General features: G+C 38.2%; 1 protein-coding gene across 1 annotated transcript; it reads left to right on the top strand.

Annotated features, from left to right (window-relative positions):
- The first annotated feature begins 248 nt into the window (after window positions 1–248).
- On the top strand, window positions 249–12,596 carry LOC103998887 (homeobox-DDT domain protein RLT3). Its single transcript, XM_009420495.3, has 19 exons — window positions 249–470; window positions 1,386–1,491; window positions 1,598–1,783; window positions 1,873–2,139; window positions 2,850–2,905; window positions 3,478–3,723; window positions 3,879–3,938; window positions 4,169–4,379; window positions 4,461–4,561; window positions 4,980–5,066; window positions 5,182–5,313; window positions 7,105–7,245; window positions 8,528–8,650; window positions 8,761–9,222; window positions 9,738–10,169; window positions 10,288–10,905; window positions 11,084–11,188; window positions 11,297–11,519; window positions 12,093–12,596. Exons 2-19 carry the CDS (start codon window positions 1,401–1,403, stop codon window positions 12,104–12,106), a joined length of 3,555 nt encoding a protein of 1,184 aa, XP_009418770.2. The 5' UTR covers window positions 249–470; window positions 1,386–1,400; the 3' UTR covers window positions 12,107–12,596.
- Window positions 12,597–17,258: the final 4,662 nt, after the last annotated feature.

Here is a 17,258-nt window from a genome sequence, read left to right as displayed (position 1 = left end):
GTCGGATTCGGGTTACTGGGCGCAAGACTACCTATCATAGAATGGCCCAATCCAATATATTCCAGCCCAAACCAGAGCGCAATTGTGAACCGTCCAAATCCCATCAATCCAAAGATCGAACGACTCCACAAATTTCAACGCATACATGACCATTTTCGTAAATTTTCGCAAACGCGAAGTGCATTTGACTTCCCCCGCCGCAAGATATTTCTGCCATTAAAAAAAATCGACACAAAATAAAAGCAGAAGATAGGGCGAGAGAGAGTAGGGTTTTGGTGCTGGAAACGAGAGAAACCCCGACGCACACACATGTATAAATGTGGACGAACCGCATCGCCTCCACTTCGCTCGGCGATTTCTCACCCCTCGTCTCCTTCAATCCTTCACCGTAAACCCTAAACCCCCCCACCAGAAGCCTCACTCTGGATGTGCTTGGGAACTCTGATATACTCGGTTCCTTCCTTTTCCAGGTACCAGTTTCGTTCGAATCCCATCGGTCCTTTTTTGGTTTTGTGGAATCCTGTAAGTTTGGAAGTCAAGGTGCGCGATGTACTGATGCTGTGTGATTTTGGTTGTGGGTCTGCGCCTGGATGCTTCGAGTGTCGCCTCGAGTGTTTTTGACTTGGTTTCGCGGGTTTTGAGCCGTCGTACAACGAATTCTTGAGCTGGTCTTGGTAGATACGAATTGATGTCTGCGTTGAAATGGTTTTAGGTTACAGGGTTTTGACTTTAGTTACGATTGATTGGCGTGAATGTCTTTTGATGTCGATAATCGTTGTATTGAGAACCGAAAGGAAAAAGAATTGATTTATTTTGCATTTTTCCCGTTCTTGCTCATGAAATATATGGTTGAGCCAATTAATCTTAATTTGTTTGGTCAACCAAACAATTGCATACTTTTTTTCTCTGTTTTTTTCTGGATTTGATACTTTTTTCTGCAAGAATTCATGGGGAAGCTTATTGGACATTATGTTTCATTTCTGTGGTTAATTTAGAGGGATTCATGGGCGGTTGATTCTCAAGTAATTATGCGTTATTATCATGTTTTGACTTTTTAGTTGCATGTAATTCTAATTTTGACTAAGAAAATGGCTAATTGCTGAATGATTCACGATATGGATGTAGTCTTGGTTAGATGATGAGTTCTTTTTAACGTACTCTACAAAGAATCAATTGACAAGAAGACATTTGCTGTCGTTATATTCCATGGAAATCTGTAACGAGCTTAGTTCTAACTAATTTATTAACATACATTTGATTAGAATATCTTGCTAGTTAGTTTCTTGTAACTTTTTGTTATGTTTTATCAGAGAGATAATGAATCCAATTAAAATTTTCTGATGATTTCCATGGTCCTGCTTCTGTTGCATACTATTCTTCTCTAGTTCATTACTAGATTGATGGGCATTGATGCTAGCAATGGACAAGCAGACAATCAAACAAAGAAGAAGACCACGAACCAACTACAGTCTTTGGAAAAATTTTACTCAGGTGTTACTTTTCCGTATCCAGTTGGATCTTTGAGTTTGTCTTTATAGCAAGGAGTTCCTTGTGTGCTAGCATTCTTATACTGATCTTATGTTACTTGTTGTTGTAGAGGAGAAATATCCTGAGCAAACTAAAATGGAAGAATATGCATCATTGCTGAATTTGACATATAATCAAATTCGCATCTGGTTTGTTGAGAGGAGAAGAAAAGAAAGAAGGGATAATGAAACAATGACTTCTAATGTAGAAAGCTTTCTTAATGGAAGTAGTTCCCAAGCATCTAAATTCACCGATGGTAAGATTCTTTAGTTGTACCCATCTATAGTGGACATTGTCTGAGTATTGTGAAACTTGACCAAACCAGTAATAAGCAAAATTTATCAGGTCACGGGAGAGTGGCTGGCATTACATCAAGATGTGCTATTGAGAGAATGTATCAACTTGTCAAACAGAAAGCTAGACATAAGGTATTGGAGCGACTGATGAAGAGCCATTCAGTTGGGAGAATAAATCATACAGATAAGGACCAGGTCCTCTTACAGATTCTGCTCTCTAAAGATTATATATTGAAGAAAATATTCCGCAAAGATGGTCCTACCCTTGGAATAGAGTTTGATGCTCCTCCCGCAAATGCAATTTGTTACCATACAGGTATGCTCATGCTCTGTTCTCAAATTTAGTGATGTATCTGCAAGCTTATATACTTAATTATCTAGAATGGTTAGATCGATAGTGATACTTATTTCCAGTGAAATGACATTTCTAGATTCATGCAGTGGAACAAAGAAAATTTAAGCATTTTTTAGAATATAATTATTGAAAGATTCAAAGAGTGCACTTGTTTGGTGGTATTCTATAGAAGGATTTTTGGAGTTGCTGAGTACAGGGATATCTTTGCTTAAGCTTGACTTCACACTTGGAGTAGTCTGGGTTTGATTCCTTTTAAGGCTTAGAAGGGACTTGGAGCTATATTCATCTTGTGGAGATGTTGTGACTATTGTCATCGATAACAGTATCCAAAGTCATTCTCTTGTGTGATAGCCATTTGAATGCATTCTGGCACAACTCATCTTAGCAACATTTTATGGGCCAAAATACGCCAAAACCAGTCTGCAGGTCTTTCTGTTCAAAAAGTAGAGTCCTTTGCCATTTTCTGCCTTCTGAAACTATTTTTGGTATTCTATTTGTCTAAACAAGTAACTTTGTAACTGTTATTCTAACAATTTTAGATGATTCTTTTGAGTACTTCTTCAAGTGTATGGGTACCTTTTTTTTATCAGTCTAGATCCTTTTTACTTATATTTTTCATGGTTTTAACTGCATCATTATAATGTGTAACCCAACCTTTATTCTTATTGTAGAATTGCAGGAACCTGAGCCCTGTCATGGCAAACTACAAACCCCCAAAAGGAGAAAGGTACTTACCAAACTTCAAGCAGTTTGACAAGTAATAGATATTTTTTTGGAAGTACCAAATACTAATCATGTTTAGCTAAGTGGCATGATGTTAGTCACTTGTGAATAATTGAAACATGAGCCAAGCATCTTTTCCTTTAAAGCATCAATGTGGCAGTATGTCATTCGAGCCTAGTTGTTCATATTGGATTTTTTAGTTTATCTTGTTCTCTGTCAATGTTATCTCTTTTTTATGGTAACATAACTTCAAAATATTAATTTGCTATCCTATGTAGCATTTATTTAAAATTTTTGTAAAATTATGTTTGTTCATATTTTGAGTACTTTTTGCCCACTTTTGTGGTCAGTTTGCTAGCTTTTCAAATATGTGCTTCTATCGTGATTGATGAGCTTGGTTTTTCATTTTAATAAGTGAATCATTGTTAAAAATAAAAAAAAATTAAAAACATGAGTCATCGACTGTCCTTTCATGTTAGAATCTCTACAGAAGTTCTTCTTTGAGATGAAAGTAACAAATGTAATTTTTTTTCTTCGTTTGCTCTCTCTTTTTATTTTAAAAATTCTTGTTTGCAGGCATTGGTGTCTCATATCCTTGCTACCAGATCTCTTCCTGAAAGTGATCTTCATACAAGGAAGCATGGAATGGGCAAGGGATTGATGACAGTATGGCGTGCAACATGCCCCAGTTCTCAAGAACTTCCAACTGGTGTGAATTATACTGACAGAAGTGCTTCTTGGAAGCCCTTAAGATCCACTGCTTCTCGTAGGGCTCCATCCTCTCATGCTTCAAAACAACTGCAGCAAAGAGAATCACGCATGGTAGATGGTTTATTTTCTGGTTATGATTTTTCAACCATGGCACTAGGAGACTATGTTATTATCCTTACAGATTATACTATTAAATCTTTTAACCAATGGCTTATTGTGCTTATCATATGTTCCTGAAATATTGTGCTTTGTTTTTATTGTTTCAGAGACAAAGCTCTCAGAGAAAGTCACAGGAAAGGAGAAAGCCTTCTACAAGAATAGGAAAGGTGACCCTGCTTCTATTTCTGATGGACATTATTTTTTAGTTCATATGCAAAATAGATTATGGATTTACAAGACTGCAACTCAAGACATCTGTAACGTTTCTATTGGATGATCATAGTGTCAATCTGAGCAGTGTACAGTACCAGTTTTGCAGATTGAGTAATTAGAAGTGCCCTATGCATATGACCAGTTCTGGGGGATCCTCTCCTTATGTTTGCTTCTTACTTTTCAGGTCTCATCGGGCAAAGATATGAATCAGAAAGAAACTTGTTTAAAAGATTGCAAGCTTTTTCTTGATAAATTTTCAGAGCAATCAAGCGAACTAATTGACTTAGTTGATGATGAGGAGCTGGAACTCAAGGAGTTACAGGTGGGATCTAACCCGTTACGATGTTCTGCCCACCTTGCTTCAAATGACAGACATGGTTGTCCCCTTTGCAAAGGTTGGTTTCTTTTCCAGTATTCTTAGTGGATCAGCTCTGTTTGCCAAAGCATACCATGATTTTGGTTCTTTCGTCTTCTAGACTTGTTGGCCAGGTTTCCTCCACAAACTATTAAAATGAAACAATTATTCTCAACTAGACCTTGGGATTCTTCACCTGAACTTGTGAAGAAACTTTTCAAGGTAACTGCCCTCTGCTCTGATAGTTATTTTCTGACTTCACTGCACTAAGGTCAGCCTTTTTTCTTCTACATTTAAAATAGTTGGTCATGATTAAAAAAACAGTGGTTTTGCTTAATATGCCATAACTACTTTATATGAAATCAACTTGGAAATCACATATATATATTTTTGGATAAAATATTTGATATGTTAGTAATTTTTTAATTATATACCATAAATTTAAGATAATACATAAATGTTTTTGATAAATTTTCAGTCATTATGTGTGATTATCCAAAAATATCTCAGAAAATTTACAGTCTATTAGATAATGAGCTTGCCATTTGAGTAGAAAAAATAATTAGGCAGATTTACCGTGGTGTTGTGTTTTTCATGCTGTTCTAATTATGATATATCATACTTTGCAATCTACTTGCAGGTTGTGCAGTTTATACTTACCCATTCGGTAACTATTGAAGCAGGCCCCTTTACACTTGATGAGTTTGTTCAGGCGTTTCATGACAAGGTCCATTTCTACAAGGCTTGTTCATTACTGGAATGATTTTCTCAACTCTTTGACATTTTACTATCTGCAAGTTCTGGATTGTAATGAAGTGTTCCATATCACATATGCATTGCAGGACTCTTTGTTGTTAGGAAAAGTTCATGTGGCACTTCTCAAGCTTCTTATGCTTGATACTGAAAAGGAGATAACTGCAGGATTTATCCCTCGGGCTTCTAATGCCTGCAGGTTTTTGGTGTTTTTGAACTTTGTAAGTCTGATATAAAGAAAATGATATGCTTATTTATAAATTTTTATTTCTACATGTTGCTTTCTTTTCCTTTGCAACAAACCAACAAAGGATGGTCTATGTCATTGCTTATATATATTTTTTGGAGTTAATTCTGTTTGTTATATCTGTTTGTAGATTACTTCACTATGTATATATTTGTTTATCATTATTAAATTATAACTTTTGTAGTTATAATTCTTAATTTCATTGTCATATCAGATGTAGCTGACATACGAGGGAGTGGGTGACAGCTATTTGATCGGGCCAGTACTTTTGTGTTTGCTAAGTCTTTTTGTTTTATGTAAGTGCACATTTATCCATGTGCTGTCGCTGGGAAGGGAAGGCTAGCAAATTGGCATTGATGGAAAAGAGATGAGAACAATATAGCATTCGGTGAGAGGGGAAATAGATGTCTCTATAGAAAAAGGGTAAGATGTATCGTTTGATGAGGAAGGCTGCAAAATTGGCTGCTCCAACTTAATCGAAGATGTTAAGCCATTTGGTATCTAAATAGTTCATGTACTTTGATCCAGTTTGTCCCAATACCTAGACCCTTTATTTTCCCAGGTTATGCTATTACACAATAAGTTGCTATCATTCTAACTTCAACTTGAGTTTAATCTAGAACAAACTTGTGTCGGCTTTCTAAGCTAGGCTCAAGTGCTGAAAAAAGGTTGGGCTGTGATTGAGTTTGGTGTGGCCTACAGTGGGGGAAATACCTGCAGTTGTGATGCAGGACCATTTTAATGAATTTATCATTTGAACAAAATTTATTAGTTTTGGGGTATTTTGTAACTGTCATAATTGCTACAGAAAAAGAAGGAAATGGTAGCATCTCTACTATTTCTAGTTTAGTTTCCCTAGATTGCCAGAAAGAAGGAAAAATAAAGCCAAACAGAAAAAGGAAGGATATACATCTTGGGCTTGGTTGAAGATTTTAAGGGTTATTCAAGATTTTACCATACAAGGGAGTGTCATAATTTGAAGGATATACAAAAAGAAGTCTATCAATCAATCAAGAAATACAATTTGTTAAAATATGAATATTTATCTTCCCAAGAGGACAGATTTAATGCTTTATATCTTGATTTGTGTGATGTCACTGTACTCTTTCTCAATTTTTTTTTTTCATTTTTTTCCTTTTCTTCTTGTAACTGGATTCGTAAAAGAAGGGAAAAAAGATGGGCCTGCTGCTACAATATGATCCGATGGAATAACTGAACTATTAACTTGATGAACCTAAATCATTGATCCAAAGCACTTAAGCTCAAGTTGGTAGCAGCAGGCCCATCTAATCCTAACAAATCAATTCAAATCACTTCCCAATGTGATGTGGGACTCTATTATGGTATAAATAATTGAATGAACTAAAGTTCTTTTGCCACACCATTGATGAGTGGAATGGGGTTACATTTCTTTTTTGTGTGGACGTGAGATGCCTGGAGATGGGAGATCTTCGTTCCTGAAATTTCCTCCTTAAGTCAGAGTGAGTTTGATGGTTATCTTTATCTTATCTATTATCTTTCTGATGATTACCTTCCTATCATCTATTTTCACAAAAAAAAAGATCCTGTGTCATGAACTTGTGGTCCTACATCAAGATGATAATTAACAGTCAAATCAATAAGCCATAAGTGAATTTGTTCAAAAGGTCCCTTCCCATTGTTAAGCAGAGATTTCTACTGGGGTGTTTATATGAATATGTTTTTTTATTTAATTTTTTTTCTTTTCACTGAAACATCCAATGATATGTTGGATTTTCTCATGTAGGTAAGAGAACAAGATATTGATGTTGACCACTGGAGGCGATCTCTCAATCCTCTTACTTGGGTTGAAATACTACGGCACGTGTTAATTGCGGCTGGTTTTGGTTCAAAACAGAATACTGCTCAGAGAGGAAATTATAATAGGGTATACAGATGACATATTTTCTCTAATATTTGTCAGTGTTCCATGCATAATGAATTAAACATGTGTCTTATATCCATATTTCAATAAAATTCCTTTTCTTAACACTATCTGCACAATTCATATGGGTGGTTTATGTGTGAGTTACCATTGTCTTATCATGGTTTCAAAATCTTGAACATGTTGAAGAGAAGGGGCTTGATTTCCTTCTGTCCTCGGTGCACTGCCTAATGCATTTGTTTTTCCTTGTGTGAGTATGATTGTATGTTTCTATGGCATGAAATGCTATGCAGGTATGGGAAGTAGATTTTGATTTCCACTTGTCTGTGACGTAAACTTATTTGTTGTCTGGCTATGATGTTGATAAATTTAGTTTGAAATATGAACACACATGTTTGATGGGGTGAATCTGTTGTTCGGCTTGGGTTGTGTGCTATATGCACCACTTAATGTTTTTTTGCTTTTCATTATCCGTGAAATATCATGTACACATGTTTTTTAAGTTCAGATTTGTTTCATAAAAGATATGCATTGGTTGTAGCATTATGTGGTTTTTTTATAAGGTCCTTTTTATCTAGCTTTTGCTTCAATGAAGTGTATTAACCTATTTAGTCTTTGATTAGGAGATATCACATTATAGAATGATTAGCAGTTAGTTAGAAACCTGCAACTAATGCATGGAGATCATAAAGTACTTTATTCTCTGATCGCTCTTGATGATGATTTAAACAAGCGAATGAAAAAGGTGCTTTTATGTCATGAGGATTGTGCATTAATTTACTTTGTCCATACCTCATGTAAAATAAGTGTTTGCATTTGTGTAATAGTGTGGAACCATATTCTCCGTTAAATTTGCTTGGGTAGGGGAAGTCATAAAGCCGGCCAAATAAATCATTGTTCCTCATTTCATCATTGTCATAGGTTGATTGAACAGATTATTTCTATTATTACTTAAATCTAGTAATATAGATCATGGTTGCCTCCAACATGTACTGGCTTTACATTTTAATTTCTCAAAAACTTTTACCTGTCTGCTGACTGATCAGATTTGGTTCAGTGGAATTTTTTAACATCTTATTTGCATGTTCAATTGCCAGCTGAGTGTAGTATTAAAGTAGACCTATTTCATCTATTTATGGCCTCTCCTGAGTATGCATCACAGACCCTGTCCATTTGACTTGTAAAATAAACAAAAAATTCTATGGATTCTAGTTCATGATATAAATTCTGTTGTCTGTATGCTGGTTCATGGTGTATAAAGTTATCTTTCTTTTTTTTTTTTTAGGAGAGGAATCGAATGGAGAAATATGGTCTACGTCCACACACATTAAAGGGTGAACTGTTTAGTTTGTTATCCAAGCAAGGAAGTGGTGGGTTCAAAGTTTCTGAGCTGGCAGGAGCACCTCAGGTACAAATTACTAGATTATATATTGTCTCAAGATTCAAATGTCCATGAAAAGATGCTGAGCAAATTTTCATGTTATGAGTGATGACAATAGTAAAGTTGTTTTTTTTCAGATTGTTGAACTTGGCCTTCCCAACACAACAGAAGAATTGGAAAAGTTAATATATTCAACTCTTTCAAGTGACATTACATTGTTTGAGAAGATAGGACCTTCTGCATATCGTCTTCGAGTTGACCCTCAGATTAAAGGGAAAGGTGATTCTCATTCAGATACTGAGGATTCAGGAAGTGTTGATGATGACTCTGAGGATGACAATGCAAGTGGTAGCAGCGACGATTGTGAGGAGATGGAATCCACTATTCATGATAGGCGAATTATTAAGTACAACTCCCTACATAAGAAAACCAGCAAGAGGATAACTGAATATACTGAAATTGATGAAAGCTATTCAGGGGAAGCCTGGATGCAAGGGCTTATGGAGGGTGAATACTCAACATTAAGTATCGAAGAGAAGATGGATGCTATAGTTGCTCTTGTTGATCTTGTTGGTGGTTGTTCCAGTTTAAGAATGGAGGTATATAATATGCATATTCATATGTCTGCAGTGAATTCACTGACCTGATTATAGCTTAGATTCAGTGTTTCTAAGTTGGTTTGAGTTGTGTTCTCAAGACCACTTTTTTCTCATGGAACAAACCTGATCTCTTAGCTGCCACTTCTTTCTGTTTGCTATCTTGTTCATATATTTCTCTTTGCTTAGATAAGTATTTAAATTTATTTCTCTTATGTGGATCTACTTGAGCTTTACCGTCTCACACCTGGTCATATAAAAGTTTTTTGTGGGTATTCTTTAAGCAGATAAACTCAGTTTGTTCCATTATCCTATTTTCTTGGACTTGATTCATAGTTCATTAATAGCTTGCATGTTCCAATCCTAATCTGTCACTTTTTAAGATGAAGTCTATTTTGTTTTGCTGAAAGCTGCTTTGCTTAGTGAACTTTTTAAGCCAATGGTGTTTGATCTTTGTTTGGGGTTTATTCCTGCGAGTCATTATAATGACTTCTTTTTATGTTATTATCCTATGACAGGAACCTGTAAGAGCTATATTGGTCAATCCAAATGAACGGCATCGTGGATCAGGTGCAAAAATAAAAAAGTCACTTACAAACAATCAAGTATTACCAGTGCCATTGTTGGAGGGAAATGGGTGTGGCGGAACTTATTCCTTGCTAAATGTTTCTCGGTCCGATCCTTCAGAATTATACATGGGTTTTAAAAATGCTAAAGCTTCTAGTAACATTAGTGGATGCCAATCAAGTGCTTCAGGAATAAGTAACTCTAAAGTTAGAGAATCCTGCCAGGATATGCACCCACCACAATGCATACTTTTGGGATCTGATCGTAGGTACAACAATTATTGGCTTTTTCTTGGTCCATGCACAGCACACGATCCTGGCCATCGAAGGGTCTATTTTGAGTCTTCAGAAGATGGTCACTGGGAGGTCATTGATACAGCACAGGTTGTTTTTTGCTATCGTGTTAGCCAAAATTTTACAAGCTTTTGTGTTTTCCTTAATAATATTTGTGAGATGTTTATGACGTATTCCTAAAGTTTTGCTATTTGTACCTGGATTACAGGCTTTGCATTCTCTATTATCTGTCTTAGACAGCAGGGGTACACGGGAAGCTTGTCTGCTTGCTTCTTTAGAGAAGAGGAAATTATATCTTTGTGAAGCAATGAATGAGTATATGACTGCTGTGATTGGAAGCAGACAAACAAAAAGTTCTAGACCATCCGATTTGGATTCTAGTAGTGGAGATGGATCTTCACCAATTTCAGATGTTGATAATTATCTAATTTCTGTGGAATTAGATAGTTTATCAGGTGGCTCTTGTGCTATAGATATTGAAACTGGAAGGAGTAGTGAAGAAAAGAAGCAAAGGTGGGACCGATTACAAGCATTTGATAAATGGGTTTGGAATATGTTTTACTCCTCACTAAATGCTGTAAAGTACAGTAAGAGGTCATATATGGAATCATTAGCCCGTTGTGAGAGTTGCCATGATTTATTTTGGAGGGATGAAAAACATTGTAAGACCTGCCATACCACCTTCGAGATAGATTTTGATCTTGAAGAGAGGTATGCCATACATGTGGCAACATGTAGAGAACCAGAGGATGTGGGTGATTTTCCAAAACATAGAATTCTGTCTTCACAGTTGCAAGCACTGAAGGCAGCAATTCATGCAATTGAGGTGACTTGTTCATACTTTTTTTCTCTAATATGCGCTGATTTTTCATCTGTCATTTATTCATTAATATATAATTGCATGTACATATCATTTTGTGTTGGTGAGCTTAATCTTTGTTTGAGTTTTCATGAAATGTGCACCCATTACTTCAGTTTTTTCCTTGTCTTCTGTTATCCTGCAGGCAAGTATGCCAGAGGCAGCACTCGCTGGTACATGGACGACCTCAGCTCACTGGCTTTGGGTAAAGCGGCTCCGGCGTACATCATCTTTGCCAGAGCTTTTGCAGGTTTAGTCTTTCATATCATTAATTAATTTCTAAATTGTTGACTTGTTTTCAACGTCTATGCTATGAGTTCCTTGATGTGAACTGTTGATCTTCCATTATATATGACAGGTTCTTACTGATCTTGTTGGTGCCCTAAATGAGGAATGGCTGTATGATTGCACTACGTTAGGTTCTGATATTGTTGCAGATGATGTAATCTTACAATTCCAAACTATGCCCCAAACAACTTCTGCAGTTGCACTTTGGATGGTCAAGTTGGATTCCTTGATTGCTCCACATTTGGCAAGAGTTCAATCTGAAAGATTACCAATATGCATGCCCCAATCAAAACGTACGCCAGGATTGTGATTTTTTACTTTACTTTTCACTTTGTTGGTTTAAACCTTTTCTTTAGTTCTTGTTTATCCTATCCTCTTTATTAAGTTCTTGATATCATATATACGAGGATAAAACATCTGTCTCTTGATTTTTACAGGCGAGTGGTTGAACTTATTCTGTTAGTACTGAAGCTTAATGTTTACCTTGGGCTTCAGTTTAAACTTCTGATGTTTTAAAAAAAAAAGCTTTGTTGCTTTCTATGTTCATTTTTCTATTGACTTAAAATTTTCATATTTGGTTTTTGACTCAACTGCTAATAAACTCGGTTCGGTCTAACAATCTTTTGAAGAGATGTTGCAAGACTTACATACGTGTCTTCTTTGAGCATATGCCACCACTCTTATGCAGGAATAGATTGGTTATACAAAAGGTGAACAAATATTAGCTGCTATATATCTCATGTTACTTGCATACCTAGAGATGAGTTCCTCTTATGAACATCACATGTTTTCTTTTGATAACCCTTAAGACTAATCCCTCATTTGTACCTGTCAGTTTGATCTATGGAAATTTTGTTTTGTTTCAGGAAGACGGACCTAATATGAATATTCTTCTGCAAGCATACTTGCTGGATTTCCAGACATTCTTCAATTTGTTGCGAGCATGACAGCTGCTTGTATTGTCTTCTGCTTTGGGTCTTTTGACTCTTTGGAGAGGCAGATATTTGTAATCTGGGATTCCGAGCACCATGGAAGATTTTTTACCATGGCCTTGGGCAGGTCAACTGGATCATCAGCTTTGGAATAATAAGAAGACGAACTACTGAGGGATGTCCAAGGAAGCCTTTTCCTTTCTTTTCTAGATCTTTTTGAAGTACCATTTCCAGTTAAACAGCTACGTAACATCCATGTTAATATTCATTACTTCATTCACATGAATGCGACACAGTTATCTTTTTCTTGAGGTTCTGTCTAATGTCCAGTTAGACCTCAATTAGTAAAAACCAAACATATGCCATGTTGGCAGTTTCATGTATGTTTGAAGAGTTTAGGTGGGTTGGCTTTCAATGGAATAAATAACTTTTCTGCTATCCTCTTAGTAGGTGATTGTGTACTTACTTCATCATGACAATGTGTTATTTATGATAAGTTTAAACTGAGCAAAATGTTGCACAGTCCCAATCTAGTTTTTGATTCAAGTGTGGGATCGACTCATGCATTCTTGCGTGATTCTTGTTCTTACCTGATTCTTTCCCCTGAATTGGTGCTGCTGCATGTCTGAACCCCACAGGTAGACCATGCAAGCTTGTAACCTAACATTGTTATCATTCATGGCATCTGCACATTGTTATCATTGATCTGTATGAATCAATTTATTCAACAAAACCTCGAGTTCGTATATCTAGAGAAGGATCACATTGCAAGCATGATTATACAATAAAGACAAGTCTTAGAACGCATCACCCACGGAAATGAGCTCGAAGCAGGTAAGCTCAAATGCAGTACTCTCTTTCTCAGGTTAGCATGAAGTGATTCGAGTTGGCGGCTATACAAATGTGAACTCTGGTTAGCACAGCTGATATGGCTGACCGCTGCATTCTTGTCAGGCGAACAAAGGAGGCTTCCTCTAAGTAGAGATTGCTTTACCGTCATGGCAACACAACTGGCACACTCCCTTTCGAGCATTTCAACAAACCGTTTGCGCGCTTTGGGAATGCTGATCTCAACCTCATTCTGTCTCGAAAGGAGAGGGATGGCCTGGCGGCACCCGGCGCGGGCCTGCTCGATCCGCTCCGCGAGCGTCTCCTCCTTCACGGCGCCATCAGCTCCTCCAGCTTCTCCAGGAAGTCCGCGATCACCCATCCCTTGGGCTTCTCGATCTTGATCTCCTTGGTCCGCTTCCACCCGATCCCGAAGTTGGGCGGCTCCGGTCGCTGCAGGGCGACTTCCACCGCTTGTCGATCTCGAAGGAGTTGGTGATGGCAGCCGGCGGGAGCTCGGGCAATTCCTCCGACTGGTTAGCTTCAAGGGTAGGATTCGAGACCGAGACGGGGTCAGGGTTTCCGATGGAAGGGATGAGGGGTACGGCGGGAGGCGCGGAAGGAGGTAGCGGGAAGCTTTTGGCGGGAAGAGATGGAAGGCGGAGGAGGCCATTCGGAGGAAAGAAGAGTGAGAGAAGCGCCTTGCAATAGGAAATGGAGATAAGGAGAGGGTTATCGTAGTATAGATATACTCCTTTGTGTAGACTGAGGTGATGCCATTGGAGCGGCCATACCATCCTCAACAAATTAAGCATAAAAGCTAAGGAGGTGAAATCTTTTCTACCAACTCTTTTGATGTTGCAATAAGTTGGACTGTGATTTATTGTGAAATTGATACTGCTCCTTTTAAGTAGATCAGATGATTTCATGACCCATTATTTGTTTTCTCTGTGGTTCATGGGCTTGAAGGAGCAGCCATTGCACATTTTTTAGTTGGGTATGTCATTCTCATGCTACTTCATTTTAATTGGCAGGTGAAGGAGCTGATTTTGGATGATTTACTTTGGCTTTGAAAAATACAGAGTATTTGAGTGTCTTACGTTGAATGTGGTAAGTTAATCTAAGCATTCTTATGAAGTCTAAATCATCGGTTCAAAGGCTTAAACTTAAGTTAATGACATCTAATTATTATAAATTCATTTGTCTGTTTTTACTTTTTGACATGGAACTAAATCAGCATATTATTTTTTTTATCATATTAAAATATGCCTATGGTAAAACTCTGATGACACTTTTACACATTACATAACATATATACTTATTAGTAGGATTCAAAGCATAGACTTTTTGACTGTGCGCACAATGCTTTAATCACTTGGAAGTCTAGTTTTCAGGTTTCTGTTCCTCCTAGGATCTATGTGCTTTTCTGAAATTACTGTGTTTGTAAGTTCCCCTAATGTTTGAACTTTGCAGTTCTTTCAAGATAATCAGCATTCAGATATTGCTGCAATTGTTTCTACTCTGTAATTGTCAGACCAAGATATTCATATTCCTTGAACCAATCACCAACAATTGAAAGCCATTGTTTTAGAAGAAGGTACTTTATGACAACATTCTGGCTTTCGATGATTATGAATAACAAAAGCAGTACTTTAGGATATGCTTAGGAAACAGCAAAGTGCACATTCCTGCCAGGAGTATGCTTGGGGAGGATCAACTATCGCAAACAAAAATGGCAAATAGCTAAACCATGACGATGTAAATTGGTTGCTTCAACCCATTAGGCAAACAATGGCTGATGCATCAGCATCATGTGCCCAACACACTAACCTAATATGGTCGACACATCAACACCGCATCGCCGACACACCAGGATCATGCTCTTGACACATTGGTAGCACTCAGCCGATGACTCGACTCCACACAGCCAACATGTAGGTGTCGTATGGTCATTGACTCGATCCCACAAGGCTGACATGCCCAAGCCATGCAGTCGACATGTCGATGCTAGGTGATAGACATCGTGGTGTAGTGTGGCCGACAAGTCGAATCTGTATAATCGACACTCCAATGCCACCTCAGTGCCACACAATTGAATCCTAGGCTTCTCAAGGGGATGGCACACCAATAGTAGTTGACTTTCATGTGACGGACACATTACCCCCCTCCCCCACGAATCCACGTTCTTCGGCCAATTGGTCGCCTCACTGTCCGATTCATGCTACTAGTTAGGAAGTTATGCAATCTCGGATTCGGTAGGGGTTGGTTATGCCTAGGATCGGCGTTCCATGTTCGCATGAGTAGTGCACCATCCAAAGATAACAACATGGAGCGCCCACTATAAAGGGGCTCCGCAAGTATGTCACAATGCATATAGTAACAAAAAGTTTATCCAACTTGTTCGACCTATCCATTGACTTAAACTTTGGAGAGACATTATCGGGAGTGCCCCGACATAATTTTGCAGAATTCGGATAACTAGCAAGGAAGTTCAACTTGAGATTGGCTCAAGAGTAGGACCAAGTTGGATCAAAATTGACTTCCACATCGGACAACCAAAAGCTAACTTAACAATTTTTGGTTGTCCAATCTGGATGCAGATTTGGAGCCAACCAAGGCTCCTTCTGCATTTGTCATACTTTAATTTCAATTGACTCATCCAACCCCAAGGGTGTCGAATCCATCCAACTCCGAGGAGGTCAAACCTTGCTGATTCTGAATAGATTGAACCCTATAGAACTGCCCTGGGGGCATTCCTGATAAGTGCCTCTCCGATGCTTAATTAGTTTTGGGTTTGGAGGATTCAGCTAACACTGGGAGAAGTGGTTGGGAGTGTACTTGAGAAGCCCCTTATTGTGGGCTAGGACCATTACTCTGGTGATTGACGCTGATTAGGAGGAGAGGGGGGCAGTTGCTGAAGTGTTGGTCATGTGCTGACAACCATGTGACACCGACGTGTCGTCCATATGATACTGAGGTGGAGACCATATGGCACTGATGTGTTGCCATTTGGTGCTGATGTGGTGTCCACGTGGCATTGATATGTCATCCACATGGGAGTGAGGTGGCACCCGTGTTGCACCGAGGTATCAGCCACATGGCAATCATGTATCGTCTGCAGTGATGAGATAATACATGTGAAAACTATCTTTAGGCTTGCACCGCCTAAGCCGGTAATAGATCTGAAAGCTATTTTTAGGCATGCACCGCCAAAGTTGGAATTACATTAAAAAACTGGATATTTTCAGAGCAAAGTCGAAGGGATTCTGTGGGGGCATCACCCTGGAGCTTGCTTCATTTTCTGGGGGAATTTTGAGGGGTTTTGTTGTGGGGAGATGAGGAACAATGAGCAGAAACCTCAGGATGATGGTGTGCTGAGGAGCGGCAGCAGTCAGTTCTTCTCTGTTTCGTCATCGTCGAAATTCATGAAGATCGTGTCCTCAGGTGCGTCCAATGTTGCATCCACCGTTCTCAAGGTGGAGGGGTGTCCATGGTCTCCTCAATCACCGAAAGCAATGATGATGCCGGCCTTGATCAGGCAGTGCATTAAGATTTCCCTTATCCTTTGTGAAACATCGACAGTTATTTGGATTAGATCAGCGGAGACATGAACGAGATTTTGTTTGTTTCTTGTCAATGGTTACAACTTTGTCTGAACCTTACCATCTGATTGCATGGCTTTGTTTCGCATGAATTCAGGCAATAGGGCTGTGACCAATTGTAACCTTTATTTGACTCAACATCATGTTAGTGCTCTGATCTTTTCTGTGACAATCATTTGAGTGGATCCATGTGCGTCATGATTTTCATCTTAGGTGATATGAGTAAAACATTATTACATAATCCACACTTCATTTACTTGTATCTATATATAGTGAAACATAATACTCTTAGTCTTGACCAACGACATCGGTAGATGTACTTACTATCCATGTCATCTTTGTTGGCCTATGTTTAATAAAATTTGATGAAGATACCATATCATTTGAACCGAGTGTTTTTCAGCAGTGGCATTCAATGGGTCAATGGATCCTGATGAGCAACATTCCTCCTTCCCTTGATAGTTGGAACATAGGACTCTAGTCTTGACCATCGGCATCGGGAGATGTACTATCCATGTCATCTTTGCAGACCTGATGAAGAGTAAAATTCTATGGAGGTGTGTCATCATTTGAACCAACTTGTTTTTCATCAGTGACAGTCAATGGGTCCACGGATCGTGATGGGCAACCTTCTCCCTTGCCTTTATGGTTAGACAATTGAGATTGATGA

Source organism: Musa acuminata, chromosome BXJ3-9, assembly GCF_036884655.1.
Source record: "Musa acuminata AAA Group cultivar baxijiao chromosome BXJ3-9, Cavendish_Baxijiao_AAA, whole genome shotgun sequence".
Classification (NCBI taxonomy): domain Eukaryota; kingdom Viridiplantae; phylum Streptophyta; class Magnoliopsida; order Zingiberales; family Musaceae; genus Musa; species Musa acuminata.
Note: the sequence above shows the minus strand (reverse complement) of the source record. Positions and strands in the feature narration are given on the sequence as shown.